This window comes from Coniophora puteana, assembly GCF_000271625.1.
Source record: "Coniophora puteana RWD-64-598 SS2 unplaced genomic scaffold CONPUscaffold_1, whole genome shotgun sequence".
Classification (NCBI taxonomy): Eukaryota; Fungi; Basidiomycota; class Agaricomycetes; order Boletales; family Coniophoraceae; genus Coniophora; species Coniophora puteana.
The window spans coordinates 2,269,300-2,294,502 of NW_006913053.1; the positions used below are offsets into that span (position 1 = coordinate 2,269,300).

Sequence of the window (25,203 nt, forward strand, 5' to 3'; positions counted from 1 at the left end):
AGTTCAACAACCCAAGGCTGAAGCTTTTATCGCCCTGTTTCGCTTGCTCGCTCTGGGCCGTTTTCTGTGCTTCTCTGCTCGTTTCTCTTATGCTTGTCGTGACGCAGAGTTGGATATTCTTCGATCGGACTCGCGAGCGCTTGCAACGAGTGTGATCACTCCTACCACTCATAGCTGCCCCTCTCGGCAATTTACTGCAGTCAGATACAGCACTCACAACTACACCAAGCCCCTGACGTGTATGCTTGGTGCATGTATAATGGTTTTGAAGTGTAGGATATAAACCTGAACTCTGTCACATGCAGGGGGTCTCAGATCTCAAATGTTGCGTGGCTAGTTAGATCAAATCATATGCTTACACAAGCCAACTACAATGCGACATTTATAATACAAAGGAAATATGCACATGTTCTTGACGAGCACCTTCCAGTGTAGTAAGCGTACAGAAGTTGGACTCGACCAACTCCTTGCGTGCAATTCGTTACAGTGCATACAAGATTTGCGTGGGGAAGACAACACACGTTGCAGGTATGAAGGCGATGAAGAGATAGCAAAAAAACCAAAGAAAGAAGAATACAGTACTTCTACATCTATTTACTTCTTCTTGGCGGCCTTCTCGGCGGACTTCGTGACTATAAACGGCGATTAGAGGGGCCGAGTGACTGTATGAATGGCGCTCACCCTTGCCACCGGTCTTTTCAGTCTTGTCGACGGACTTGATGACACCGACAGCAACCGTCTGTCTCATGTCACGGACAGCGAAGCGACCAAGAGGCGGGTACTCGTTATAGCTCTCAACGCACATCGGCTTCGAGGGAACAAGCTTGACGATGCAAGCATCACCGGACTTGACGAACTTGGGAGACGCCTCGAGAGATTTGCCACTCCGACGGTCGATCTTCTCGATAAGCTCAGAGAACTTGCAGGCAATGTGGGCAGTGTGGCAGTCAAGCACAGGGGCGTAACCTGCACCGATCTGACCAGGGTGGTTGAGGACGATGACCTGAGCGTTGAACGAAGCGGCCTCCTTGGCGGGGTCGTTCTTGGAGTCAGACGCAACGTTACCACGACGAATGTCCTTGACAGACACGTTCCTTTATGGATAGATGATGAGTGACATACGACAACAAACTTGAGACACTTACTTCACGTTGAAGCCAACGTTGTCTCCAGGTAAACCCTCAACGAGCTGCTCGTGGTGCATTTCGACCGACTTGACTTCGGTAGTCACGTTCGAAGGAGCGAAGCTGACGACCATACCAGCCTTGATGACACCAGTCTCAACACGACCGACGGGCACCGTGCCGATACCGCCAATCTTGTAGACATCCTGGAGAGGAAGGCGGAGAGGTTTGTCGGAGGGGCGGACAGGGGGCTCAATGGCGTCGATGGCGTCCAAGAGAGTCTTGCCCTTGACTGTGCCAGACTTGTTCTCCTTAGTCCAACCCTTGTACCAAGGCATGCTGCGAAAGCGAAAATCGTGAGTTATCGACCGCAAATCAGAATGTTGGGACGGACTTGGCGGACTCCTCCAACATGTTGTCACCGTGCCAGCCAGAGATAGGAACGAATGCGACAGCCTTGGGGTTGTAGCCGACCTTCTTGATGAAGGTCGAAGTCTCCTTGATGATTTCGTTGAAACGGTCTTCGCTCCACTAGTAAAATGTAAGTTGAAGCCATGAGAGGACTGCGATAGTGCGTACCTTGGTAGTGTCCATCTTGTTGACGGCGACGATGAGCTGACGAACACCAAGAGTGAAGGCCAAGAGGGCGTGCTCGCGAGTCTGACCATCCTTGGAAATACCAGCCTCGAACTCACCGGTACCACCGGCGATGATGAGGATGGCGCAATCAGCCTGGGAAGTACCAGTGATCATGTTTTTGATGAAGTCACGGTGTCCTGGGGCATCGATGACCTGTAATCGTGGCTAAGCCCCGAGAGGTGACGAAACCCTGAAATACATACGGTGACCATGTACTTGGGAGTCTCGAACTTCCAAAGAGCGATATCAATGGTGATACCACGCTCACGCTCGGCCTTCAGTTTGTCGAGCACCCAAGCTTGAGTTACGTTTAGAACAAGAACAGAATACATTGCAGAACGAGTACATACCGTACTTGAAGGAACCTTTGCCGAGCTCAGCAGCTTCCTTTTCGAACTTCTCGATGGTACGCTTGTCGATACCACCGCACTTGTAGATCAAGTGACCAGTGGTGGTAGACTTGCCGGAATCGACGTGGCCGATGACTAGTTCAAAAGCGATGCAAATCAGTTGAGCAGATCGCGGAGATCTAGGCTAACAACGAACCGACAACGTTAACGTGGGTCTTCTCCTTTCCCATTTTGTGTGGTTCTGTTGCAAAAACTAATCAGTGACTGTTCCATCAGTGAAATCGAATTGAAGGAAAGGGCAGCGATAACCCGGCTGATAACGGCGGGAACCGCCACGAACAACGAGAAAACATGCAGGGTAATCAGGTATTCAAGGGAGGATGAGATACTCACTTAGAGTACAGAGAAACGAGAGAAAAAAACGGAAGAGAGGGGAGGGATGTGGGGGTACGAAAGAGAGGTGTGGGCAGGGGCTTGAGGATAGATATACCTTTCCAAATGAAATTTTTTATCGATCTGATCACTGATTAGTCCGCCACCGGCACCGGCCGGATCGTGCCGAGTTATCTGTACAGCACCTCAGTCTTTCCTTCCCTCAACCACCAATCGCAATTCAATTGGCGCCTGTTTTGCCTCTGGTGCTACATTGATGGATGTCCCTGGGAGTCTACTTATTTTATTCTAGTTTATTATGAGCGCTAAGCTTTCCGAAACATAGTTGTACTCCCGGGTGAAAACAGAGTTTTAATCCAGGTATCTGTCAAAAACAAGGAGCGCTAATCCAGTATCCTCATCGCCTTGATCATGTCCTGTCGATGTGGCTACCGTGTTACAGATGAAAGATAACAACAACAACGCATGGCATGTCAGTTGATCATTACAAGGACAGTTGGCTGCAGTAGCGTGCGGAGGAGCGAGTCAGATCATTGTCAAATCCAGCTCAAGCACTGGACGGATCCCTTTTGTGGATTCTTGCGCTGCTTGGATCCTGCCTATCTCGGCGATAGGGCAGCCCGGTGCAGCACAAACCTCACGAAGGGCTGTCATCTGAGTTGGCAGTTCTGCGTCAACGAATCGTTTATCATGTATCGACGGGAGTATCGATCTGGAAACTGGTTATATCGGGGATCTCTTGCAACCTACGGATTTACATTTGATAAGTTACCCGTTGCGTTAGGCACTGGCTTACGAGCTCACAGGGCTTGTCACAGGGATCAGAAATGCCATGGACCAATAGTCTTTACAATGTTCCAAACAATTGTACCAGCCTGGGCTAACTTCAGCCTACTTCAGCGCGCATCTCTAACCATACAAGACGACAAATCCGAAATACCGTGTCTGGTCGTTCATGCGATTATGAGGTTTTACCTAGTCTCCCGTAGGCAGACCTTTACTTAGTACGGAAGATAGTCCTTCCGATTTCACCTACATCGAGCACAACGGTAACTACTATGAAACAAGGGGGCAAAGTTGATGACACTAGTACTTGAGCTTGTTAGAGTGACAGCGGGGCAGTAAGGTAATGCTGCAGATTCGGACATTCTCATAGCCATGATCAACGCAATGCCATTTAAGCAATGAATCAATTCATTCGGGAAGGGAAAGCGCTTAAATGGGAGGGAGCCCGAGCTTGGCTCGTTTTGCCGAATGGCGTATTCAAACCCCAGCCACTTCCGCCGGCCAAGAATCGACACTGTAGAATGTCCTCGAATGTAGGACGAGTGGCGACGTCCACCTGAAGACACGTCTTGACAAGCGCAGCAGCATCGCCTAGAGCACCGCCGCCGTCAGCTTCTTCTCCTTCAGTCTCCTTATCGTCTCCACAACGCTCGTCGAGAGCGATCGATGCGTTGGCAAATGGGGAATCCAGGCCATCTTGCGCTTCAGCGGCAGTGGTGAAGGGGCATTCGCCGACGAGGAGCACGTAGGCAACGACGCCAAAGGCCCAGACATCTTGCTCTTTGCCATAATATCGCTCACCACGGAGGATTTCCGGGCCAGCATAGTCCAAACTGGGCTTTTTGAGATACTGAGGACATTGGGGCTGGATCCACTCACGTTCCACTGAAAGTATCCCACCCACTTTTCTTGACCAAACCAGAACTCCCAAAGTCGATGAGGATACATTTACCATTTGGTCCAAGAACGACGTTCTCATCTTTGACATCGCGATGAACTATAGGCGACAGTCAGCGCATTACACAAACGTGTCCGTCTGTTTACTGGTTACCTATACCGCGCGAATGTAGGAAGCATAGAGCATCACTAAGCTGTCCGAGATAGCTTCGTACAGAGCATGGTGGAAGTCCCGTAGGGTAGGCTTCAACGAGGTCAAATAGGTCGGAAGGAGGGGTTGGCTTGTCGGGCTGATGGTCTGGTGTTGAAGAAGGCAGAACGAGGTAGTAGTAGTGATTGTCTTCAAAGAATTCAAGCAGCGGGCAAATATTTGGATGTCCTTTGACGACTTTACCGGCTTGCCATTCATCGGTGGACGGTGTCGGAGAACTTTCCAACGAGCCCTCTGACACAAGTACGTTGCACTTTCGAGAGGGGTCCCATGGGCGTTTGGGGGGCAACGAATAGGAGGTTGAAGATATCGCTGACATCACGTATATCTCAATAGGTATGGTGCCAAACTTGGGGTGTCGTTTCCAGCAGTCGGCCAGAATCCTGGACTTTATAACTTGTTTTATGACAAGGGGAGGCTATTGATATCGTCAGCTGCGAGGTGAACATGTCCAACTGTGAAACTGACCCCATGGGACCCATCAGCGTTTATCCTTCTGGCACGTTTCACGAGGCCGTATGCACCGCGCCCGATTTCTGCCTCAATGAGAAAATCTGTGATGTTCTTGTCACCAAGAAAAGACTGATTTTCGGGTAAGGGTGTTGGCGGATCTGTACTCGCAGCCATCGATATTACGCTACCTGAGCTAGAGACACGCTGCAAGACCTGTGCCATGGTGGGTGGTGGAGATGGAGGTTCAACGGGTGCAATCATTACTCGACCCGCTATCAGGGAGACACGTTGTTGAGAAGATCGCCGACGAGGACGAGGTGCAGTTGGAGAGCGCGATAGCGAAGGACGATGCTCAATAGCATGAGTCCTGATCGGGGAAGGCTGGCGAGATGGATTGGGAGACAATGGCGATCGGGGTTTGTGGGTTTGTGGCGACAATATGTCTGATTGAGACGTAGAAGGTGATATCGAGAAAGGTTCTGAGGTAAACTGTGCTAGCACTGGGCGAGAAGGAGATTGTCTTGAAACAGGAGTTACGGCGCAAGGACAGCTCGCGGAGCCTGATAAGTGTGAGCCATTCGACTGAACGTGGTGGTCCCCATGACTCAAGCTGTAGCTCACCAATTGACTCGGAATCAAAGGAGGTTGCCATTTCCTGGTCTCCAGCAGACCAGTCAAATCCACGACCTATCGACGTGACTCCCCAGCTGTTGCCCACGCTAGCAGCACGATAGAGTAGGGGTGGCTTCGGGGGAGCAAGCCAATTCTCATCGTCGTACGTCGAAGCAATATCCACGGTATTTTCCGCAAACATGACAGGCGTATAAGATCTGTAGACAGAGGGGAAGATACGGTAGCAGCCTATGGGATTGGGAGACTCTGTCTTTCAATACTGCACCACTCAACAGAGGGAGTAGCAATACTGGTTAATAACGCACAGCCCAATTAAGTAACTGATCACAGGCTTTGGGTGCCTGAACCAAACAGTTCAACGGTATTTTCTTGCTCGCATAAAACCGAAATACAATATTCCGAGTGTGCTGTGTCAACTGTCAAGTAGCTATTCAAGTGGAGAGGAGAAGGCGGGCTGAGATCCCCTCCAATGGTGTTCAATACTTCAATGTTAGGAAGGGTGCCTGAACACGATATCGGGGAAAATCTTCCCAACTGGCTGACATACTTATTAGATACCCACCCCCAAGGCCTAGGATGACTCGCCATACACAGTATAGAATCAAAGATCTTGTTAAGTGCTTCACGCTTCAATATTCCATGACCAGGTGAATATCTTCGCGGGTTTCGCATCAGGTGAATGAAAGTCGGAAAAGGAAAACCCCCCTGAAGAAGTCATGACTTCGATAGAGGCCCCGTGCGGAGCACGCGTTCCGGATATTTACGTGTGTTTGGCTATTCACTGAACCGATCTCAAGTCGTTGGTCAACGCCAGAGCCGCCGTCCTCAAGCCCAAAATCGTGAGTGTACATGTCAATTTGTTTGTCCATCGAATCCATGTCGCCCTTTGCGATTGTCTGTGGATACTTTGATGCCTTCTGGGCTTGGAATTGGCTGGATGGACATCACGTTGATTCGGATGCACCTTTGTAACTAATACTAATATGACGCTTTCCCTCCCAGTCCGCCATGGCCGTCAAGATCCCCATCGTCAAGAAACGCACCAAGCCCTTTAAGTGTGTTCAAGGTGGACTGCTTACCGTGCAGCAACGCTGACATTCCCCCACAGGCGCCACCAGTCCGATCGGTACCACAGCGTCAAAGAAGCATGGCGGAAGCCTAAGGGTATTGACAACCGGGTGAGGCGTCGGTTCAAGGGTCAGCTTCCTATGCCAAAGATTGGTTACGGGAGCAACAAAAAGGTGAGGTCCTGTTTTATCCTTCGGTGTTGAAACTTCAGGGCTTATGCGTTTTAGACTCGTCACCTCATGCCTAACGGCTACAAGAAATTCGTCGTTAACAACTTGAAGGATGTTGACCTTCTTCTCATGCACAACAAAAGCTTTGCCGCAGAAATCGCCCACAACGTCAGCAGCCGTAATCGGGCTTTGATTCTGGAAAGGTGCGTCTGGCCTTCACTTTCAATGACTTCGTGCTAATCCTATGCTCAGAGCAAAGGCATTGGGTGTCAAAGTGACGAACTCAGCTGCACGCCTACGGTCAGAGGAGTAGATTATGTAGCAGTCGTTTCTTTCCATTTGCCTTTTCGCATGTATCCATGATATGCTGGGATAATCGACATGCCATCCATGCACACAGGAGACGAAATCTTGGGCAGCCAGTGATAGCGTGATTACCATAACGGGGCTACAGGGGGCTACTAGCAGTGTCAGTCTCATACCTCGGGCATTAAGTCAGACCATCACTTGGCTCTAACCTAGATCGAGCGAGATGGCGACAAGGTGAGGGACAGTCAGCCAGCTTGGTTTCAACCACTCACGAAGGTCGCAGGCAAGCATATCACGCTGGTTCTTGGTATAGCGATGATGGTACAATCCTCAAACGCTCGTTTGCCAATGAGACTCACAGTATTCTAGAAAGGCAGCTCGATTCTGAGCTCACACAGTGGCTCCAAGCCGTCGATTCTCAGAAAGGCGATGATTTCAGTCCTCCGATATCTGGCTGCAAAGCTATCATCGCACCGTGGGTAGTATTTGTACGCTGCGCGTATCCTTGTTGAGCTGCCTTCAAGGCACGCTGGATATTCATATTCGGGTCCAGCTGCTGCGTGGGCTTATAAGAGTATATGCACAATTGGAATGTAGGAACATCTCAATTTGATTCGGTTGCTATCTAATGATGATAGAAAACGTGTCTTTATTCTGGGACCATCACATCACGTCTACCTTGACGGTTGTGCTCTTTCCAAATGTCGGAGATACGAAACTCCCGTTGGGGATCTCCCTTTGAATCGCGACAGTGAGCATTGCATCGCGTACCATTATCCCGTCACTTACTTGGTCCTAGCCATCAATAAATTATATCAAACGGGTAAATTCACGGAGATGACCATTGAACAAGACCAGGAAGAACACTCAATCGAAATGCATTTACCTTACGTGCGTAAAATATTTAACGAGTAAGTCACTTGATTGCTTGAGTACCGGCTTCTAAGTGTTAGCAGCTCTGAAACTACCATCGTCCCTATTCTTGTAGGAGCTATCAACAAGAAACAAGAAGAAGATTATGGTGCTATCTTGGCTGCTGAACTAGCATCCGAAGACACTTTCGTTGTGATTTCTAGCGACTTCTGTCATTGGTAACCCAATGCTTTTCCACGTTGCGCATCATGCTGACTGCATTTGCAGGGGCGTTCGCTTTAGATACACTACTTATTATCCGGAATCCCCACCAACGGGCACATTGGCACATCTTTCGACCAATGGACCATCCCCATCAGCTGATAGACCGATCCACCAATCTATTTATGAACTCGACCATGAAGCCATGGAAATTCTAACTCTTTCTGGGAACACCAGTGCTAGTGAAGTCCACGAACAATTCACCAGTTACCTCAAGCGAACCAAGAATACCATCTGCGGTCGTCATCCCATTGGAGTTCTTCTGGGTGCGCTCACGTACTTAGAATCTCATGGCGCGCACTCTAGGATGCAGTGGGTCCGTTATGAGCAAAGCAGCAAATGCTTTACGCTTAGAGACTCGAGTGTGAGTTATGCAAGTGCATTTGTAACGTTGTAAGATGTGAACAGCTTTGTTATTTTACTACAATTTTATTCGACCAATGTCATTTGTCCGAAAATCTCGGAAGTAGAACTGCGCATTAACTCAGCGTACTAGAGACTGCTTTTCTGAGTCTGTGGACCCGATGTGTCGTCAACTTCATCTTCTGTTCCAGCCATCCCAACATCATCCACAACCTAGAACGTTGAGTGAGGTACATTTGACGTTTGACGATGCACTTACCTTTCCATTTGAGACTTCGATGTCCTCAAAGCCCCAATCACGGGAGGCTCCTTGGGCCAGATGATGGCCGGATGCCAGTAATTTGGCCTCCCAACCGCCAATTACATTGGAGGAGTCCGCCTTACGCACAATTTCCGTAAGAGAGCAACAACCCACTCTAAGCGATAAAGACCTGTCTCCCAATAGGCCTCTAGCAAGTGCGATAACGGTCGCCGCATGGCCGACCATCAGGATGTGGGTATGCTTGTCCCCGAACCTTTGCTCAATTTCAGGCACGAGGATATTCAAGGTACCCTCGACCCGATCGAGAATTTCGAATACACTCTCGCCTTTTCGAGAGGGGTACCAAACGGAGGACCACGACGGATCGATCTCCGAGAAATACTGCTTAAGCTCTGAGGCGGGAAAGGGGCGAGGATGCAAGCCTGTACCTGGCGCCGCAGGAGAATACCACTCAGAAATACCTACAGAGCACAAGGACGAGAGCGCAAGGGTCAGCAAGGACCGAAACGGCCTAAAGGACAATCCCACCATGCTCAACATATATCGGGACCTGAAGTGCTCGTGAAGTCGGTCGGGCGGTCTGAAGGCACCGATCTAGATGAAATGAGAGTTTAATTGGAACCAGCCAGATTTAAAACAACTTGGCTGACAATATGGGGAAGAGAATATAGCCGTGGGCCTTTCATGCGCCGGGAGGTTCATGAACCAGTTGGCAAGTTCAGTGGCCTGAGTCTGGAAAATGAGAAGTGTCCCGAGTATATGTATTGGTCCACCCTCGGGTAATGGATTGTATATGTACCTCTCCGTATGCTGCCAGAGGTGGGTCTCGGGGCAATCCAGTTGCACTTTTCCTGCCATCGGGTCCCGAGTTTTGAGTATCGGTCACGGTGGTTAGGTACCTTCGAGAGGTGTGGGACATACCACTTGCTATCTACCCAGTTCAAGCGGAATCCTAGAAGTGAAAGAGGATGTCTGTGTAAAAGATACTAGTGTTAACACGAAGTCATCGTACCATGCCTTGCGATGTAAACTTTCTGTATCATGGTTGCTTATCAACGTTTCAACGTCATGTAACACTGCATGGTAAGTGAGAGGCGTAGTCATTGACAGTGACAGAATAAAGCGAACGAAATAAAAATTCGCTGACAGCAGGATTTGAACCTACGCGGGCAATGCCCAAGTGATGATGAGTAATTCAAATCACTCGCCTTAACGACTCGGCCATATCAGCTCGAGGTTGAATGGCTTCGATGAGAGATATAATGTTATTAGGATCTTTGTCAAGATTTCCTCTGCTGAACCCTGTCGCGATCCTTTTCAAACTTCCTGTCAGCGCTTCATTAAGCTTCATTCTAGCTTTTGGGCGGTCAACCATAGCTGCTTGGCCATGGACTCGTTAATACCATTCACAACGTCCGGATCACTTGTGGATTGCGTGGACAGTACGTCTACCCAGTCTGCTCAGCTTCCAGCCGTCCCACCTGAACGAAACACACCATGATTCTTGTCTATCCCCAACCGACCCTCATCGTGTGTCCTCTCGACCAGGAAAGATGCTCGTCATTCTTCGCGATGGTCGAAAACTACATGGGGTCCTTCGTTCTTATGATCAGTTTGGTACATCTTGCTTGCTCAAAGTCGCCGTTAAACATTGTCTCACTAAACCTCCAGCCAACTTAGTGCTTGAGGATACTGTCGAGCGAATATATCATGGCAATGCTTTCGCGGAGCATTGGCATGGCCTGTTCTTGATTCGCGGGGAAAATGTTGTTCTGCTAGGAGAAGTTGTAAGTGTCCTGGTCATGTCTTGATCTCAGTTCATAATTTCTGTGCTCCAGGATTTGGATCAAGAAGACGACGTTCCGTTGAGACAAGTGGATTATCAAGTACTTGACCCGTACCATAGGAATGACATAGCTCAGAAGAAGCTTCATGACGAGGCTAAAGCCAAAATATTGTACGAGCAAAGGGGCTTTTGTAAGGAAGGGGGGGAAGGAGATGGCTATTGATGTAGCATATCCGCAGAGCGTATTTGTTTCCCTCAAAGCTGCAAGCTCACAGATCTATGCAGGTCACTCCATTCGTATTTTGAATGATCAGGTAAAATGCGATTAAAAACCATTACTTCGGTAAGGCGTGCTACAGTATTATAAGCATACGCTGTCACAAGCAGCAGTACGTTCAGCTAAGTTAGGTCTTCTTCTTCTTGCCCTTGACTTGTGTGTCGCCATCGGCGTGCAAGTTCATGGTACTGTGTGAGGGCTTGGTGAGCACCGACTGGTCAATCTTTCTAGCTTGTGGGTCTAGGATGTCTTCAATGGCTTTGCGAATCTCCCGTTCGCGAGTCGTCAGGTTCGAGAGGGCGCTTTCTTTGGTCTCCTTGTCGAAAGCAACTTCCCCCGCACGAAGCTTTTGCCATCTGGCGAACGGTTAATGTTTGAAAACAGTGCCATCAAATCATGGCTTACCCGGAATGCCTATCACATTTCTTCCTGCCCGTGCACCACCATTCGCCATGGCTGGATGAGCCTGAATCTACCTGGGTCTCATGTTCTCCGCTATGATCCCTTTCCTCATAACTCTCCAACACCTCTGCGCCGAAGTCTTCCCACTCTTCCTCTCCAAAGCAAAGCCTCTGGTCCCAACCGCACTGATCAACACGATCCGCGCGCGAGCTTGCTAGCTCAACGATGTTCTCTCTCCAAAGGATGACATCCATGGCTTGCTTTATTGCATCACGTTCACGGACGACTGCTGTTAACCGCTGATTCAGCTTTGCAACTTTACGTTCAACACGCCGTTGACGTGGAGGGACTAGGACGATGGGCTGCTTTTGGTCGTCGTCGACCTCCATCTTCACAGAAGGTTGTTGACAATTGCGATCGAACGCGCAAACGACGACGCCTTCGCGTTTTTCGGCATTCTTGACCGTCTCCCAGAACGTCTCCAGCCTGCTACCTGTCTTGTCCAATTCTGCCATGCGTGCCTGCATGCACTCAACGCCACAGTCATCAGAGCAATATTTGGAGAATGCGCCGCGTGAAGGTTTGTGGCAAGCATCGGGTGAGGATGGATCAGGATGTTGAAGACCATTCTGACAACGACGTTTATACGTCGTACGCAGATGAAGATCTGGGTACTCTGGTTATTTATTCATGTCAATCAGGAAAGACTCTTTTCTCTGAAGAATAACCACGTACTGTCAATGCAAATAGGACAAATGAACTGGTCGACAAGGTCAACCTCTAGGTCAGGCATCTTGACGCACTGCGTATGATACCACTCGTCGCATCTATCACACGCGATCATAACACGATCCTCATCATAATGTGTCTTGCATATGCAGTATAACTTGTCCTCGTCCGGGTCATCTTGGGCGGCTTCCCCATTTTCATCAGGGAGCTCACCAGGCATCATAGACACGGAACGGGATCGTGATGATAGTTGAGCTACTAATGTAGGCTTGATCGAGTCCTTCGCCGATGCTGTATCTGGCGCAGATTTCACTCTCCCTTTGCCGCTTGGTTTAGGACGGGACTTTGGAGGCGCCTTCTGCTTGAGTGAGACCTACGCGGTGACGCGGAAATAGGTTAGTATGTTGCAGTGCACACTTGACAGAAAGCAAGCACCTTGGCGTTGGTTTCTTTCCTTTTCTTAGTACCAGTACTCTTCTCACCCGTTCTCTTCACTTTCGTTGGCGGCATAGATTGTATATTCGGCTCTTTGTTCGCAAATTCTATCGGAGGTGTGGTGATACGAAGGAAGGAAGGATCAGGCGAGGGTGGTGCCACGCTCGGAGTTGCGACGTCGCCTCCAGGAGCGGTTTGAGTATCCCCAGAGAGAAGCTCTGGCACCTTGCTCTTGCTTAGTCTGCGACGTTCGAGTGGAGTGTCATCCACGAGACTTAGAAGCTCATCCTCCACATCGGCATCGGCGAGACCCAAATTGCTCTTTTTCATGCGAGCCGCTTGGCCATGTGCATGAGAGGCATGAAAAGCCTGAGAGCCGTGCTCCTTCGAAAGGTCCGGTGAAAGCTTGCGGCGAGGGATCGTTGCATCTGCGGCAATTTCCAGCTCCTGCTCGAGGACATCAACGGCTTCTGTGGTAACTGGCGTTGCAGGAAGCCTGTTCTGTTTTCCGTGTCTTGCATTGCCCAGCCCTCGGCTAGCAGCTTGCGACCCGTTCGAAGGTGAACGTCGCTGTGGGTGCTCTGGGACAGTGGGACGATTGGGGTGACGGTCGGGCGTGGATGTTCCATCGGCATAATGGGATAGGAGCCACTCGTGGGCATCGACTTCGTTCTCAGTTCGCTTCGAAAATTCTGGGGACTTTGGCTTGAGCCGTTCGTGGCCGACGACGTCACGTTGGATGTTGAGTCCGGTGCCATGGGTCGCGGCGACTTGAGTAAGCGCGAGATGGGGTAACTGGTCGGGCTGAGAATGATTCAAGCGACCACTAGAAGTTTCGTCTATTTGTGAGTGGTGACCAGAGACTGTTTGATGTGTAACATCCCACGGGTGCCCTCTTCTTTCAGCGACCCCTGATGACTGATGAGGACCAGGGACCTCGAAATTTAATTGGTGATCTAGAGTCTCCCTAAGCATCCCTGAGGTGTCAGCAGACAAGGGCTTCGGGGATTCTGGCATGGGTTGATCAAACGAAGATGGAGTGCGGTCTGCAGTAGCAAGTGAATGAGGAGGCTCTCGTACAAGAAATTCCAACTCATGTCGACTGGGCGGACGCCCAATTGCAACAGACGAGATGACATCGTCATATTGCGAATAAGCTGTGTCCCTGTTCGACTCCATTGCCTTCATATTCTGACCTAGGGGTGGCAACTGTCTGACAGCGGATAATGAAGTCTCACGATGAATATCATGAATAGCATCGTCAGCACCATGAGGCGAGGACGTGGATGGGGTCAACCGGGTCGGAGGGGAAACAGGGGGCTGTAAGATACCAGCGAGTGACGACCGCCGGTACGACGAAGGCTGGCTGCCGAGGGATCGTGGTTTTTCCGACTTCTCTGCGGAAGAAGGCCGTTGGACAATGGGAGAGTGCGAAGCACGTAAGTTGGAAGATGGACGTAATTGAGAAGATGATGTATCCTGCGAAATGGGAGGCCGCGACATGTCTTGTGAAAATACTGAGGGAGTTGTAGGAGAGGCAGGATGGGAAGGCGCGCGAACGTCATGAGGTGAAAATGGACTGGTGTAGCCATGTATCGACCTTTCTATGGAGAGCGGTCGGACATGCACAGGAGAGCGGTTGGGAGGAGTATTACGCATGGTCGATTGGTACATCGTATACTGTCCCGGAGACTCAGGAAAAGATGAAGTATGGACAGGTGGCGCTTGAAATGGTGAAGTACGACTATCCAGCAAAGCGCGACGCTCAGGCGAGTACGGGCTTTGAATGATGGGAGACTGATGATTCATGATGCTGGAGGTATGGTGAGAGACAGAGGTCAATCCTACCGAAAGCTTCCCATGAGTATGCGCTTGTGTTGCCAGCAATCGGTCAGGAACAGCCCTAGGGTCATTTACGAGGGCGGAAGGTGAATGCGTGAACGTGCCTGAAGGGTCATGGTGGAACTGCGAGGCGGTATAATAGTCTTGCCTAGAAGATGTGTCAGGCGACTGAGAAGGGCGAAGTCTTTTGTGCGGTCGCTCTTCAACATCTTGAACGCGAGGATGCTCGACCCGATGAGGAAAAGGAGGGTATGAAGTAGCACCCGGACTGAGTGTGGAAGCTTGATAATGCTCATGGTGACTTCTATGAGGTAGAGCACGGTCAGCCACAGGGCTGCCACGATCACTGGCCGAGTCATGCGTGCTACCAGAAATCCGCCTGCGCTCTTCGGATGCAGCATGAACCAGGGCCTCAAGACCAATATACGAGCGTGGCTTGACTGGGCGCGAAGCTGGAGGTGGGGAGGTATACATGTGAGTGGCAGAGGGAAACTCGGCTGGACTGGGTAAGTGGGATGCCGACTGGTGGTGTTGCGGATGGTGCAGAAGGTCATCGACGTGGCGAGGCCGTTCCAGTGTCCTGGAGGACGAGTCCAAGGGCTGAGAAGAGCCAGAGGGGTGCTGCCTGGTGGGGGAGTGGGGGGTGCGGCGGGCGGGGTGTGAAGGCTGGAGGGTAAGGGGGAGTGCATCCTCGCGTTCGAGATGGGGAGGATGCTTGTTCCGGAGGAGGTGCGGGGCGAGGATGACTGGATCGTGAACGGGCTCCCCGGATGCTGGAGAAGTTGCTGCTGGTGCTGAGGGCGAGGACTGCCTGCCGCCGCCGCCGTCATCGCAGAGGAGGGCGGCGATGTCCATTCGGCGTGCCATGTAGTCTGAGCCCGTGGTACTCTGGTGCAGTCAGACTTGGACGGACCAGCCACACGCGTTACAAACACTTGGGCCAAAACGAGAATCGCGGCCCTGGCCTGACCGCGAGCTCCGGACCGTTTGCCTCGATTTCGCCTAATATCAGAAAACTCGGAAGTGTCCGGGCATCCGCCAGTCCGGAGGACAAACTCCAGGCGTACCCGAATTCATGTGTCTTACAGATTTTCGGTTGCAAAAACAAAACCACCTCAAAACCTCAAACTTGCAACTAAGATGTTAGAACAGACGACAAACGTGTATTAAAAACAAATTAAGCATGTGCGACGAGACATTGCGGCAGTGTTCACAGACAAGCCAAGAACAGCCAACCCAATAAACATGCCGCACCCAAGTCCCATCCAAAAAAACCAATTGCTCTCCAGCCCACTGACGATCCCAAGCTCATCGACCCATCCCATCCCTGGGGCAGACAGATCCTCCTCGAGATGCTTTGTTGGGGCTAAAAAGTCTCTCTGTTAGACATCAGTGGAACAGAATCCCTGCCATGACAGACTCACCTGTGATTGTTAAGCGTTAGAGGGGTGTGGGAAGCTAGCGAATGACTATATCGGCCGTCCGAAATAAACTGTACAGCTGTGGCTTGACAGGACCCCAGAACACTCCTCCCGTTTATCTCTGCCACCAGTCCTCAACGCCCCGCCAACACAATGTCGGTGGCCACAAAGAATCCCTTCGCGCTCCTCGACGGTGAGCATTCATATTGACCCCCCTCCTGTCCATGCTGACCATCCGTCTCAGAGGACGCGTCGAGTTCCCCCGCCCCCGCACCAAAGGGTCAAGCTTCCACTGCTCCGGCTGCTTCCACACCATCTCGAGGAAATCAGCGCGGGCGTGGGGGCCCTGCGTCCCGTGGAGGCCGTTACTACCAGCGAGGTGGTGCAAATGCAGGCACCCAGAAAGAGATCACCGCCCAGGAGGAGCCCCCCGTAGGCTCGGAGAGCACCAGGAGAAAGTGTAAGTCGCAATACATCCACTGTTTCCTGAAATCTCATCGTGATTCTTCAGATGATGGCGATCGCGGACGGGGAAGGGGAAGGGGCCGTGGTGGCCCACGTGGCCGCGGTCGTACATTTGACAAGCACTCTGCTACTGGCAAAACGTAAGTCTCCTTATTTGATTTCCTGATCAGTTTGTCATGTTGATTGGGCTGTAGCGATTCTGACAAGAAGGTTCACCAATCATGGGGTGGCGATGAGGGCAACGCAGAGCTGAAAGCAGAGCAAGCTGCCGCAAGTGATGCCGCAAACGAAGCCAATACTACCACCAATGACTGGGGCGCCGAGGCCACCGCCGGTGACTGGGGTGCCCCCGCTCCTTCTGGCGAAGAAGCCGCCCCTGTTGATGGTGACAAGCCTGAAAGCCGCAGAAGAGATCGCGAGGAGGAGGATGACAACACCCTTACCCTCGAAGAGTACTTGGCTCAACGAAAGGAGTCTTCTGCTGTCCCCACTAAGCTCGAGGCTCGCAAAGTTGAGGATCAGGCTTGGGAAGGCGCGTCTCTCATCAAGAAAGGCGAAGAAGAGGAATACTTTGCTGCCAAAGTAAGCCATCCAATAATTCTATCATGCTATCGTATTGCACGACTGAACCTATCCTCAGGCCAAGACCAACACCAAGCCCCGTGCGGAAAAGAAGGAGAAGGTATTCATCGAGATTGAGGCACGTTTCGAGCGCCCGGCCCGCGGAGGTCGTGGGCGCGGTGGTGACAGAGGCCGTGGCGAGCGGGGTGGTCGCGGCCGTGGAGGCAGGGGCCGTGGAGGTGCTAACGGCGTCGCAGCTTCTGTCGACATGGACGATCAGACGGCATTCCCGTCTCTCTCGTAGGCTAAAAGAACGTGATTCTGTGCGGTCTCGGATAATAAGCTGTTGTCGCAGGCCGAGGATCATGAGCCATGGTTGTACTGCGTACCAAAAAATCTCCTTCACATTGTTCATCTGCACCATCGGTGTTGTCCTTGCTCAGCCCCTGTGTTCTTTCCCGTATTGTGCTTCTCAATGTACACTGCTCGCTCGTATTATTTTGCCGGATTCTCATGTCTTGACGTCGAAATTGTTGGTCAAGACTAGTGTCTGTGTGGCAGGTAGGGTGTTCAGCTGGTTCGTTCGATGTTGTCTATTTTGGTCATAACAGACTACCAGTACAACTTGAAAGACGTTTAATCCTTCTGCAAGGACCCCTCAGATGAATCTTCTTCTGGGCGAACTTCCTCAGGGCAAAGGGGAGCCATGGGACGCGAACCAGGTCCGCTTGCTCCTTTCGTAGCTTGTAGGATGTTATGTAAAATACCACGCAGTTGTACATTCCTGCCTGAAGTATCACCAGATGTCTATTGATTGAGGGGTACTGGGGAGTTCGTTCGTATGGTGAAAACGCGACATAGAAAAAGCTGATGCCAGAGTCAGCTAGAGTCTAACTGACAAAGCTGCATGCTGCTTAAAGCGAGTTCGCTACCAGTGGTAGGACAAACAATGAACGAATTATGAGGATATAGTAGTGCTCTTAGCTATGTTGCCGAAATAATCCCACTGTCCTGGCTCTGGAGTTTCCTCCAGTTGTTCCCAACTAGATAACAATTAGCCAACAGTTCCTCGCAACGAAGTAGCCATAGTACATACGCTTTCCACTCGAGCATGTTTTGGGCAAGCGTGAGCTCATCCTTGGCAATATTTATGGACTCTTCAACCTGTCCCTCATCAAGCTGTTTCTCGGCCGCGCTTATGTCGTCCTCGGCATTTTGTACGATAGAGAGTTTGTGTTTCGTGAGCGCCTCGACTCCTTGCCTGTAGACGGATGTGGCCGGAATGGAGGCGAGGACAGAAAGTGTGGATTCATATGTCGTCCTCAGTTCGGGTAGAGGATTGGGATGAACGGCAAGTCCGGTGATGCCCGTTGTTGTCTTCCGGGCTACTTGAAAGAGTGGGCGGGTGAGTCTGAACATGACTACGGTCGTTGGTTGTGACTGCTGCCTAGCGCGTTCCAGATCCCGTAGAGTAAAGCACGCAGCAGACCGGAAAAGAGCGGCAAGCTGGGTCCTCAAAAAGGCAATCACCTCTGACGCGAATGCGCCAGGACTTTCTGATTCTTCTAACGCTCAATCCGCGGTCCTCGACGTTCAGTACAGTATCCATTGCTGAGCACAATCCCCTCCTAATAGACCCGGAACGAACCACCCGCAAGCACACACCATGGCTGCCGCCGTCTTCCATCGATCTTTCTTTGCCCTTAGAGCGCCGTGGTTCTCTCTTACCGCTGCCGCACTCGCGCCTGGCTTTGGTCTTGCTGCTAAACCGTTCAACTGGGCCATGCCCTCCCTGCAGTCACTGCTCGACCTCCTTCCCCCGATCATCCTCGCCGTGCCAAAAAAAAAGGTTTCTCATTCACGCAAACGAATGCGCAGTGCCAATAAGGGTCTCAAGGACAAACATAGTGCGTCTTTTCCTCACTCTACGATAGAACCGTGTCGGACGACTTATTATCAACCTTGCAGACATTGTCAACTGTCCTGCGTGTGGAGAAGCCAAGTTAGCGCATCACATGTGCGGCAACTGCATGTCTATCATCACTAGGCAATGGCGAGACAGCAAGAAGCCGGTAGAACATGGACTCGGTCATGAAGAGATATTTCCAGATGCCGGAGGGTCATGGGCTGAAGCACAGCAGCCGAGCTTGATCGACGCGCCAAAACAAAGGAGGACACCATGATTGTAGCAGCCATTTTTCGCCATTACTTCAACCTGCGCAAAGAGCATTCACAGGTCTTATACACTGAATCACAAATGCACTTCCATCCGAGTCTTGCTAATTACTTGTTCCCATTGATACTTAGAACTTCAACTATGGCATGCATTGCTACCAAGAACACGTTTAGTTTTGGCCTACTAATACTCGCATTCCTCCCTGATGCATATATACGCTAAGGATTATTGCATATGATTGTTTGCCTGTGGATGTCTTTGCAAACAGTGCTTCAATATTCATATATTCAATTGTTAACCAAGCCCAATTGCAAACCAAGCCCATCCGTACTTGTTCGTTAAGTAAGTACCTGTTTGAGTCATTACGTCAAGAACGTGGGACACCGGCTAAGTAGATCTGGGGAACCGGTAAAGGAATAGCTAGGGCATCATAGCACCACCACCCGCCGTGATACTGTTTTCATGTCCCTTAGGTTCCTCCCTTCTACCCCATATCTTACTTACTTAAAGGCTTCAATGGCAAATCCACATTCCAGTCGGGGAATCGCCCATCTTGTCGACAAAAAGCCCAACGACGTGGTAATAACTTATGCGAAACGAACGGCGATGGGCAGGCATAGGAAGGGGCAATTCAAGGATATTCCCGTCGACGAGATGATGCAAGCTTTATTCAAGGTGGGATAGCTTTCACACTCGCTGCCAAAAACCTAACCAATACTCGACAAGGCCTCTCTTCAGGAAACACGTCTAGATCCGAAAACAATCGGCGACATTTGTGTTGGTGAGCCACTCTAGAAACCCGTTCACTCGTTAGCCATATCAACCACACACCTTAGGAACGTGCCATCCCCCGTCTCCTATGTATGCTTCCAGGGCAGCAGCGCTAGCTGCAGGTATTCCAAAGGATGTTCCAATTTCAACTGTCAACCGACTATGTTCTTCCGGTTTAATGGCTATCCGCTCTATTGCCCAGTCTATTCAATGTGGCGAGATCTCCCTCGGCATAGCCGTAGGCGTTGAGAACATGTCTCTCAAGTGTGTCATGCACTTCATCTGCGCCTTTTGCGACTGGCTGAATTTCTGGGTAGCCCTCGCCCGACACCGGTTATTGCTGAGTCTGTAGACACACACACTCAGGCACACGATTGTATACAGGTAAGCGATCCTGAAACACCTTCGGTTTACTTACTCTTCAACAGTTTACTCATGGAAATACCTATCAATAGCCTATGGGGTGGACTTCAGAAATGGTTGCTCAAGATTACAGCGTCTCTCGTCAAAAGCAGGATGAATATGCTCTTATTTCACACACAAGGGCAACCAAGGTAAGCTCCTGTTGATCATAGCAGTCTACTATCCTTGTTTACACTGAACAGGCTATGGAGTCAGGAAGGTTTTCTGAGGAGATTGTACCAGTAGAGATCCGAGGCGCCACGATCTCAGTCGACGACACAGTCCGTCCGGGCGTAACCGTCGAGTCACTTTCTGCCCTCAAGCCTGTCTTTCCTGACTGGGGATCTGGAGCAACGACGGCCGGCAATGCAAGCGGGATTGGAGATGGTGCAGCGCTGTGCATTATGACAACTCGTTCGAGAGCGGAAAAGGACCACATGCCGATCATCGCCAAATACATCGGAACAACAATCGTTGGTCTGTGATCGATTCCATTATTACACCGTTGTAGGCCGCTCAATTGGTTTCCTGTACAGGAGTTGAGCCTAGGCACATGGGATTAGGGCCGATTGAAGCTGTTCCAAGAATCCTGAAGACGCACTCCATCAGCTCTGATGATGTCGACGTTTACGAGGCAAGTATTTATTGCGTATCACGCCAGCCATGTAGTAACTGTTCATTCTAAACAGATCAACGAGGCCTTCGCCTCTCAATTTGCGTATTGTGTGGAAGAACTCGGTTTGTCGATGGAGAAAGTTAATCCAAAGTGGGTCCCAGCAAATAACATCGGCAATTGCGACTAAACAACCTTTTTACAGCGGTGGAGCTATTGCGCTGACCCATCCTCTTGGAATGAGTACGTGAACAGTTCAACGCTCAGTTCATGCCTTTCGTTTACACACAATATCTAGCTGGCATTCGGCAAGTTGTCACCGGTCTGGCGGAACTGAGGAGAACAAGCGGAAGCATTTTATGTACAAGTATGTGCGTTGGGAGTGGGATGGGAGCGGCTGGTATTTTTGTTAATGAAAGCGCTCAAGAACAGGCGAAATTGTAATTTTTTAATAGCGAGGAAGACTGAGCATATATCACAATTTGGCATCATTCTTTGCGTGCTTTGCGAGCGCCATGTCCACGATCTCTGTCATCGCAATAACCGCTTCCTCCTCTAGGGTTCTGCCGGTAAGTTGTAAGCAAACTGGAAGACCCTTGAATACTTCGGGATCGTCTTTGTACAATGAAAGTTAAAATCGCATGGACAGATTACGTTGTCCAACTTACATTGCTCGTAGATCTCCCTGTCAAAGTCACTGATAAAAATATGTGGGCCTTTTTTGGAATCGAGCGCCGGGTTGACGGCAGTGACGGGGAAGATACTGGACACGTAGTCCAGTGCATTCCATACAGTGGTGTAGTTTGTGTACCTTATTTGTTCGGTGAATTCTAATGTCTTCACTCTTTCGCTGACCGCACGAACCCCTTACCTGTTCTTCCCGTGAGGCACTGCGGCATAAGGTGCCGCAGGGCCGATTATAGCATCGACGGGCCGGCCTGTGTCCGTGACTGAACTTGTTCTATCCCAACGATCCAAATACTCCTTGCGAATGTCGCGTTTGGTTTTTTGTGCTTGCCAGAGCTGGTATGCGGAAATGCCGGGCCTTGCCGGCCTGAACGGGGCGATGGTGGCGGGACCCGTCACGTCTAATTCCATTGTTGGAATCACAGGTTCCCCTGTGCTAGCTGTAGTCACCTTGTAGTCTTCGGCCGATGCGGCATTCCAAATGTCTCTCTGGGCAACGATGACTCTTGAAAATACCAGCAAGAATTGGGAGTACTTACTGTGAGATTGCCGAGTTCATTATGTTTAAATGGAGTCCAATCTATGACTAGTTGCAAATTTTAGTATATGGGATATATGGGACATCAATAGATCTTCCATTCCGTTACCTTTGTGGCCCGCTTTTTCCAGGACGTCTTTGACTTTTCGAAGGGCTCGAGTGACTGGAGGATGCGGTACCACGACACCATCATCCCACATGATAGCGAAGCAGAGCCCGTTCCCGTTCCCATGTTCCACCAACATATATTCCTCTTCGTCCCACTTCTTTCGAATAGCTAAGGGGTCCTTGAGCCAAGGCTTTGCGTGAACCACAGCTCTGACAAAGGCTTTCAGCCCACTGATGCTAGCTGTCATAGGGCCAAACACCGATAAAATCGAATCTTGGCCCTCAAGAGAGTTCACTGCTCCACAATAGGGTATACGTCCGTAGGAAGGCCGTAAGGCGAATAGGCCACAGAATGCAGCCGGGATCCTCACGGAACTGGAAGACATAGGTTCCGAGTCAGCTGATATTTCTGCTATCCAAAGGGAAGATAAGAAAATTGGACATGCCCGCCAACGTCCGATCCAACACCTAAGGGACTCCCTCGAAGGGCAAGTAGAGCGCCCTCGCACCCGGAAGAACCTCCGGAGGTGTGGGACGTTCTATAAGGGTTGAGTGTGCGACCAAATACGTTGTTGAACGTTTCAGGCCACTGAAAATGTACTGAGGATAACGCAGAAACAAAACAAAACGCTTACCATGAGCGTCTGTGGAACATTTGTCCGCACGAAGGGAACGGCCCCACATTCGATCAAAACGTCAACCAACACCGCATTCTTATCTGCATACTTCCCTATCCATGAGACATAGCCTAGGTTCTTTGAGCACAAACTCGCTCTGGCGAGGCAATAAACTGACCCATTGTTGTTTCTAGGCCTTCAATACATAGCTGATCCTTGAGCGAGATCGGAAGCCCGTGCAAAGGACCAACGACTTGACCTGTACGCTTCAGATGCTCGTCTAATTTGGCGGCATGGGCTAGAGCACGTTCGACGAAAATTTCAGTCAGACAGTTTACCTGTTACCACTGTTAGGAGAGCAAATGACAAAGTAGAACAACCTGCCAATTGGTGTGCAACGACAGCTCGCTTGTAGAATGCTGTCGTAACCTGCACAGAGCTCCATACACCTCGAGCAAGTTTTGACAACAGGATATCAACCGAGGAACGCGTAATGGTGATTTCTTCATCACTTAACAGCCCACAAGATTCAGGAACGGCTGTGACATCTAGAATACCAGAGGGCGGAGATATCAGCCAAGCCCTAGGTATTGCATCCAACTGTCGACGACGTTTGTCAACAGCAAGGTCGGTCCATAAAACCATCTTGAACGATGAACAGTAGGGGGGATCAGAGAGGAGCCACGCTTAGGAGTTAGGTTGATAAGGACGGGACACACGCGTGTCAGAGTTTCCGTAGAGGTGGGGGAAATTCGCATTGATAGCATAAACTATTCACAGACAACAAGTAACGACGCCGAGAACGATGGAAGCATATGGTCATGAGTGGAGAACTGAAATAGCTCATTATCAGTAGGGAGTCGGACCACAACCTTCGGTAAACTGATGTCAACCGATTCGGAAGACCTCCGAAAACGCTAACAGGTGCGGATCTGCAAAAGATACAATTGAGCGTGATGATAGTAAAAGGCGAGTATGTTGATAAAGAAAGATACAATCAGCAAGTCGTTCATGTCAGAGACGCTTGCCATTGAAAGCAAGCGTCGTGTCGACTAAGAGGTGCCAGTAGTGGTTGAATACATCAACGCTCATCATGTTGGGCGAAAAGAGGGACATGTAGGTAAGGTGTTTGACTATGAAGCTTACCTGCAGCTGAAAGTTCATATGTCGTCCTTTTCATCGGGGCGATCGCGTTCATATTGAGAAGCGACTAAGATGCAGAAGATTTTTCATCGCCCTCACGGAAATGTCCGGGCGCCGCTTCAAACAATGCCGGAATAATAACGTGCTAACTTCAGAAGCAGGCAGAGTCTATGCTGTACCCAGATACAGCCTGGTACTTATAGAGCGCAATAGGGCAGGTATCAACGTAAGTTTATGGTTGTTTGTATAGCTAAAAGGATCTGTAGTGGTCGACCATGCAAAACCTTGAGCGATATTCGTATCGTGTCAATAGTATCTGGCACACTGATATATGGGTATTGTGGTCTGAAATATGCTACAGTAGTGACGCGTTGCAATTGACGTTCTGGAATTATACATGATGTCTAGTCAATATTGTCCAATAAAGTTGTCCGAGAAACCCAAAGAATCCCCGAGTTTGTCTACTTGGTGGAAAGGACGTGCATTTTTGCCAACGACACAATTACAGGAATAGCAAAGAAGGCGTATCCTACCCAAACCACTGTGTTGATGTTAGCACATATTTTCCAGCGATTAGGAGGGAAAGTCGTACTCGTGAAAGCATTGCTTGTAGAAGCAAGAAGCTGCGGGCCGTTCGTTCCTTGACCTTGGATGCTCAAGTTGAAATCTTCAGCTGCCTTGCCAAACCACATAAATACGACGAGGAATGAAGTCAGACCTAGGGACGATGACTCTCAGTTCCAAAGTTTATCCATTACCATGTAGACCCTTACCGAGGAGGAACGAAACGATGCCAAGCCACGCGGATGCCCTCTGCACAAGGGGTTTATCCCATACTGCACCAGCATTGCCCATGAAGTGCCGGAAAGATATAGCGGTGTAAGTAATGAGAAAGACCACGGTCAGCACAAGAGCTATGGCGATGAAGGCCGCGGATGTAGCAGGGGGCGCAGAGACAACCGCGCTTGGGGCGTTGCTGGGGAAAACAGATGTGTCTAGGGCTTCTGCATTAGTATGATGAAGAAGCGAGAAGGAACATTCGTACTATAGGTAGGAGATAATGAAGGAGTGGAACACGTAAACCCGTCGGAACTGCTCGCACGTATGCAAGAACCTATTTGCACTCAATGGTTAGTTTTCATCATGTGAACGAAACAAGCAACACACCGAGCGGCCCCAGCAGCATACTTGGTCCATCAATGCTCTGGCTTGAGCCAGGCTGCGTCAATGCAATTGATGGAGTGATAGATAAAAGTGCAACTTGACTGTGCAACATAATAGCCGGAGAGAGGTAGGCAAATAAGATGAGGAGAAGAGCCGTCAACATTAAGATTGGCGTGAAATAGAGAGTCGTCGCTTTAGAGAGGTTAGCTAACATGCTGCTCTTGAAGTGATAGGGCAGAGGTGACCAGCAAGCTCTGTGATAAACGAGAGATGG

At 50.2% G+C, this 25,203-nt stretch overlaps 12 protein-coding genes and 1 non-coding gene across 13 annotated transcripts; 5 read left to right on the plus strand and 8 right to left on the minus strand.

The window, feature by feature from the left end:
• Window positions 1-274: 274 nt before the first annotated feature.
• Window positions 275-2,557, minus strand: CONPUDRAFT_78944 (translation elongation factor 1a). Its single transcript, XM_007764593.1, has 9 exons — window positions 2,507-2,557; window positions 2,310-2,354; window positions 2,114-2,248; window positions 1,967-2,061; window positions 1,704-1,916; window positions 1,519-1,655; window positions 1,146-1,463; window positions 682-1,094; window positions 275-632 (listed from the first exon to the last, which is right to left on the minus strand). Exons 2-9 carry the CDS (start codon window positions 2,341-2,343, stop codon window positions 595-597), a joined length of 1,383 nt encoding a protein of 460 aa, XP_007762783.1. The 5' UTR covers window positions 2,344-2,354; window positions 2,507-2,557; the 3' UTR covers window positions 275-594.
• Window positions 2,558-3,396: 839 nt separating this feature from the next.
• CONPUDRAFT_134059 (kinase-like protein) lies at window positions 3,397-5,741 on the minus strand. Its single transcript, XM_007765214.1, has 5 exons — window positions 5,475-5,741; window positions 4,869-5,413; window positions 4,344-4,818; window positions 4,172-4,289; window positions 3,397-4,125 (listed from the first exon to the last, which is right to left on the minus strand). The coding sequence occupies exons 1-5, from the start codon at window positions 5,665-5,667 to the stop codon at window positions 3,696-3,698; spliced, it is 1,761 nt and encodes a 586-aa protein (XP_007763404.1). The 5' UTR covers window positions 5,668-5,741; the 3' UTR covers window positions 3,397-3,695.
• A 753-nt stretch (window positions 5,742-6,494) lies between these two features.
• Window positions 6,495-7,037, plus strand: CONPUDRAFT_45954 (ribosomal protein L32e; the record flags this gene model as incomplete). The annotated part of the gene is made up of 4 exons (XM_007764369.1): window positions 6,495-6,541; window positions 6,595-6,727; window positions 6,782-6,927; window positions 6,977-7,037. The coding sequence occupies 4 exons, from the start codon at window positions 6,495-6,497 to the stop codon at window positions 7,035-7,037; spliced, it is 387 nt and encodes a 128-aa protein (XP_007762559.1).
• Window positions 7,038-8,254: 1,217 nt separating this feature from the next.
• CONPUDRAFT_115258 (phosphoglycerate mutase-like protein) lies at window positions 8,255-9,835 on the minus strand (the record flags this gene model as incomplete). Its single annotated transcript, XM_007765215.1, has 7 exons — window positions 8,255-8,743; window positions 8,790-9,253; window positions 9,321-9,386; window positions 9,443-9,524; window positions 9,592-9,643; window positions 9,714-9,744; window positions 9,805-9,835. The coding sequence occupies 7 exons, from the start codon at window positions 9,833-9,835 to the stop codon at window positions 8,660-8,662; spliced, it is 810 nt and encodes a 269-aa protein (XP_007763405.1). The 3' UTR covers window positions 8,255-8,659.
• Window positions 9,836-9,932: 97 nt separating this feature from the next.
• Window positions 9,933-10,023, minus strand: CONPUDRAFT_t9. Its single transcript has one exon. It is a non-coding gene; the product is annotated as a tRNA-Ser (tRNA).
• A 107-nt stretch (window positions 10,024-10,130) lies between these two features.
• CONPUDRAFT_115261 (Sm-like ribonucleoprotein) lies at window positions 10,131-10,909 on the plus strand. The gene is made up of 4 exons (XM_007765216.1): window positions 10,131-10,234; window positions 10,341-10,409; window positions 10,464-10,579; window positions 10,631-10,909. Exons 1-4 carry the CDS (start codon window positions 10,180-10,182, stop codon window positions 10,799-10,801), a joined length of 411 nt encoding a protein of 136 aa, XP_007763406.1. The 5' UTR covers window positions 10,131-10,179; the 3' UTR covers window positions 10,802-10,909.
• Window positions 10,889-15,033, minus strand: CONPUDRAFT_161369 (uncharacterized protein). The gene is made up of 4 exons (XM_007765218.1): window positions 12,422-15,033; window positions 11,993-12,359; window positions 11,261-11,933; window positions 10,889-11,211 (listed from the first exon to the last, which is right to left on the minus strand). Exons 1-4 carry the CDS (start codon window positions 14,735-14,737, stop codon window positions 10,983-10,985), a joined length of 3,585 nt encoding a protein of 1,194 aa, XP_007763408.1. The 5' UTR covers window positions 14,738-15,033; the 3' UTR covers window positions 10,889-10,982.
• A 764-nt stretch (window positions 15,034-15,797) lies between these two features.
• CONPUDRAFT_78949 (uncharacterized protein) lies at window positions 15,798-17,237 on the plus strand. The gene is made up of 5 exons (XM_007764594.1): window positions 15,798-15,877; window positions 15,929-16,144; window positions 16,196-16,289; window positions 16,344-16,731; window positions 16,790-17,237. Exons 1-5 carry the CDS (start codon window positions 15,838-15,840, stop codon window positions 17,012-17,014), a joined length of 963 nt encoding a protein of 320 aa, XP_007762784.1. The 5' UTR covers window positions 15,798-15,837; the 3' UTR covers window positions 17,015-17,237.
• A 221-nt stretch (window positions 17,238-17,458) lies between these two features.
• CONPUDRAFT_141124 (NADH2 dehydrogenase) lies at window positions 17,459-18,212 on the minus strand. The gene is made up of 2 exons (XM_007765220.1): window positions 17,807-18,212; window positions 17,459-17,753 (listed from the first exon to the last, which is right to left on the minus strand). The coding sequence occupies exons 1-2, from the start codon at window positions 18,127-18,129 to the stop codon at window positions 17,669-17,671; spliced, it is 408 nt and encodes a 135-aa protein (XP_007763410.1). The 5' UTR covers window positions 18,130-18,212; the 3' UTR covers window positions 17,459-17,668.
• A 293-nt stretch (window positions 18,213-18,505) lies between these two features.
• Window positions 18,506-18,779, plus strand: CONPUDRAFT_17616 (uncharacterized protein; the record flags this gene model as incomplete). Its single annotated transcript, XM_007764166.1, has 2 exons — window positions 18,506-18,617; window positions 18,679-18,779. Coding segments are annotated over 2 exons (213 nt in total), but the record flags the coding sequence as incomplete, so codon positions are not given.
• Window positions 18,780-19,348: 569 nt separating this feature from the next.
• CONPUDRAFT_45957 (3-ketoacyl-CoA thiolase) lies at window positions 19,349-21,116 on the plus strand (the record flags this gene model as incomplete). Its single annotated transcript, XM_007764370.1, has 10 exons — window positions 19,349-19,561; window positions 19,613-19,667; window positions 19,723-19,921; window positions 19,975-20,041; window positions 20,113-20,211; window positions 20,263-20,536; window positions 20,596-20,708; window positions 20,749-20,825; window positions 20,878-20,915; window positions 20,971-21,116. The coding sequence occupies 10 exons, from the start codon at window positions 19,349-19,351 to the stop codon at window positions 21,114-21,116; spliced, it is 1,281 nt and encodes a 426-aa protein (XP_007762560.1).
• A 31-nt stretch (window positions 21,117-21,147) lies between these two features.
• CONPUDRAFT_134067 (general amidase) lies at window positions 21,148-23,267 on the minus strand (the record flags this gene model as incomplete). The annotated part of the gene is made up of 9 exons (XM_007765221.1): window positions 21,148-21,287; window positions 21,341-21,483; window positions 21,544-21,848; window positions 21,899-21,945; window positions 22,007-22,380; window positions 22,452-22,594; window positions 22,641-22,753; window positions 22,801-22,960; window positions 23,007-23,267. The coding sequence occupies 9 exons, from the start codon at window positions 23,265-23,267 to the stop codon at window positions 21,148-21,150; spliced, it is 1,686 nt and encodes a 561-aa protein (XP_007763411.1).
• Window positions 23,268-24,226: 959 nt separating this feature from the next.
• On the minus strand, window positions 24,227-25,143 carry CONPUDRAFT_43699 (uncharacterized protein; the record flags this gene model as incomplete). The annotated part of the gene is made up of 5 exons (XM_007764210.1): window positions 24,227-24,306; window positions 24,358-24,483; window positions 24,539-24,760; window positions 24,811-24,879; window positions 24,933-25,143. The coding sequence occupies 5 exons, from the start codon at window positions 25,141-25,143 to the stop codon at window positions 24,227-24,229; spliced, it is 708 nt and encodes a 235-aa protein (XP_007762400.1).
• Between the last annotated feature and the right edge of the window lie 60 nt (window positions 25,144-25,203).

What these genes read in the sequence shown, in the direction of transcription:
- CONPUDRAFT_78944 (XM_007764593.1), bottom strand. Translation starts at nt 2,343, where the DNA reads ATGGGAAAGGAGAAGACCCACGTTAACGTTGTCG. An exon ending in GACCCACGTTAACGTTGTCG is followed by an intron (nt 2,249 to 2,309) that starts GTTCGTTGTTAG and finishes CTTTTGAACTAG; the next exon opens with TCATCGGCCACGTCGATTCC. An exon ending in CAAAGGTTCCTTCAAGTACG is followed by an intron (nt 2,062 to 2,113) that starts GTATGTACTCGT and finishes ACGTAACTCAAG; the next exon opens with CTTGGGTGCTCGACAAACTG.
- CONPUDRAFT_134059 (XM_007765214.1), bottom strand. Translation starts at nt 5,667, where the DNA reads ATGTTTGCGGAAAATACCGTGGATATTGCTTCGACGTACGACGATGAG. An exon ending in CTTTGATTCCGAGTCAATTG is followed by an intron (nt 5,414 to 5,474) that starts GTGAGCTACAGC and finishes CACACTTATCAG; the next exon opens with GCTCCGCGAGCTGTCCTTGC. An exon ending in ACGCTGATGGGTCCCATGGG is followed by an intron (nt 4,819 to 4,868) that starts GTCAGTTTCACA and finishes CGATATCAATAG; the next exon opens with CCTCCCCTTGTCATAAAACA.
- CONPUDRAFT_115261 (XM_007765216.1), top strand. Translation starts at nt 10,180, where the DNA reads ATGGACTCGTTAATACCATTCACAACGTCCGGATCACTTGTGGATTGC. An exon ending in ACTTGTGGATTGCGTGGACA is followed by an intron (nt 10,235 to 10,340) that starts GTACGTCTACCC and finishes CCTCTCGACCAG; the next exon opens with GAAAGATGCTCGTCATTCTT. An exon ending in TTGTTCTGCTAGGAGAAGTT is followed by an intron (nt 10,580 to 10,630) that starts GTAAGTGTCCTG and finishes TCTGTGCTCCAG; the next exon opens with GATTTGGATCAAGAAGACGA.
- CONPUDRAFT_161369 (XM_007765218.1), bottom strand. Translation starts at nt 14,737, where the DNA reads ATGTATACCTCCCCACCTCCAGCTTCGCGCCCAGTCAAGCCACGCTCG. An exon ending in GGAAAGAAACCAACGCCAAG is followed by an intron (nt 12,360 to 12,421) that starts GTGCTTGCTTTC and finishes GTCACCGCGTAG; the next exon opens with GTCTCACTCAAGCAGAAGGC. An exon ending in AAATGTGATAGGCATTCCGG is followed by an intron (nt 11,212 to 11,260) that starts GTAAGCCATGAT and finishes ACCGTTCGCCAG; the next exon opens with ATGGCAAAAGCTTCGTGCGG.
- CONPUDRAFT_78949 (XM_007764594.1), top strand. Translation starts at nt 15,838, where the DNA reads ATGTCGGTGGCCACAAAGAATCCCTTCGCGCTCCTCGACG. An exon ending in GGAGAGCACCAGGAGAAAGT is followed by an intron (nt 16,145 to 16,195) that starts GTAAGTCGCAAT and finishes GTGATTCTTCAG; the next exon opens with ATGATGGCGATCGCGGACGG. An exon ending in CACTCTGCTACTGGCAAAAC is followed by an intron (nt 16,290 to 16,343) that starts GTAAGTCTCCTT and finishes ATTGGGCTGTAG; the next exon opens with CGATTCTGACAAGAAGGTTC.
- CONPUDRAFT_141124 (XM_007765220.1), bottom strand. Translation starts at nt 18,129, where the DNA reads ATGTTCAGACTCACCCGCCCACTCTTTCAAGTAGCCCGGAAGACAACA. An exon ending in AACATGCTCGAGTGGAAAGC is followed by an intron (nt 17,754 to 17,806) that starts GTATGTACTATG and finishes ATTGTTATCTAG; the next exon opens with TTGGGAACAACTGGAGGAAA.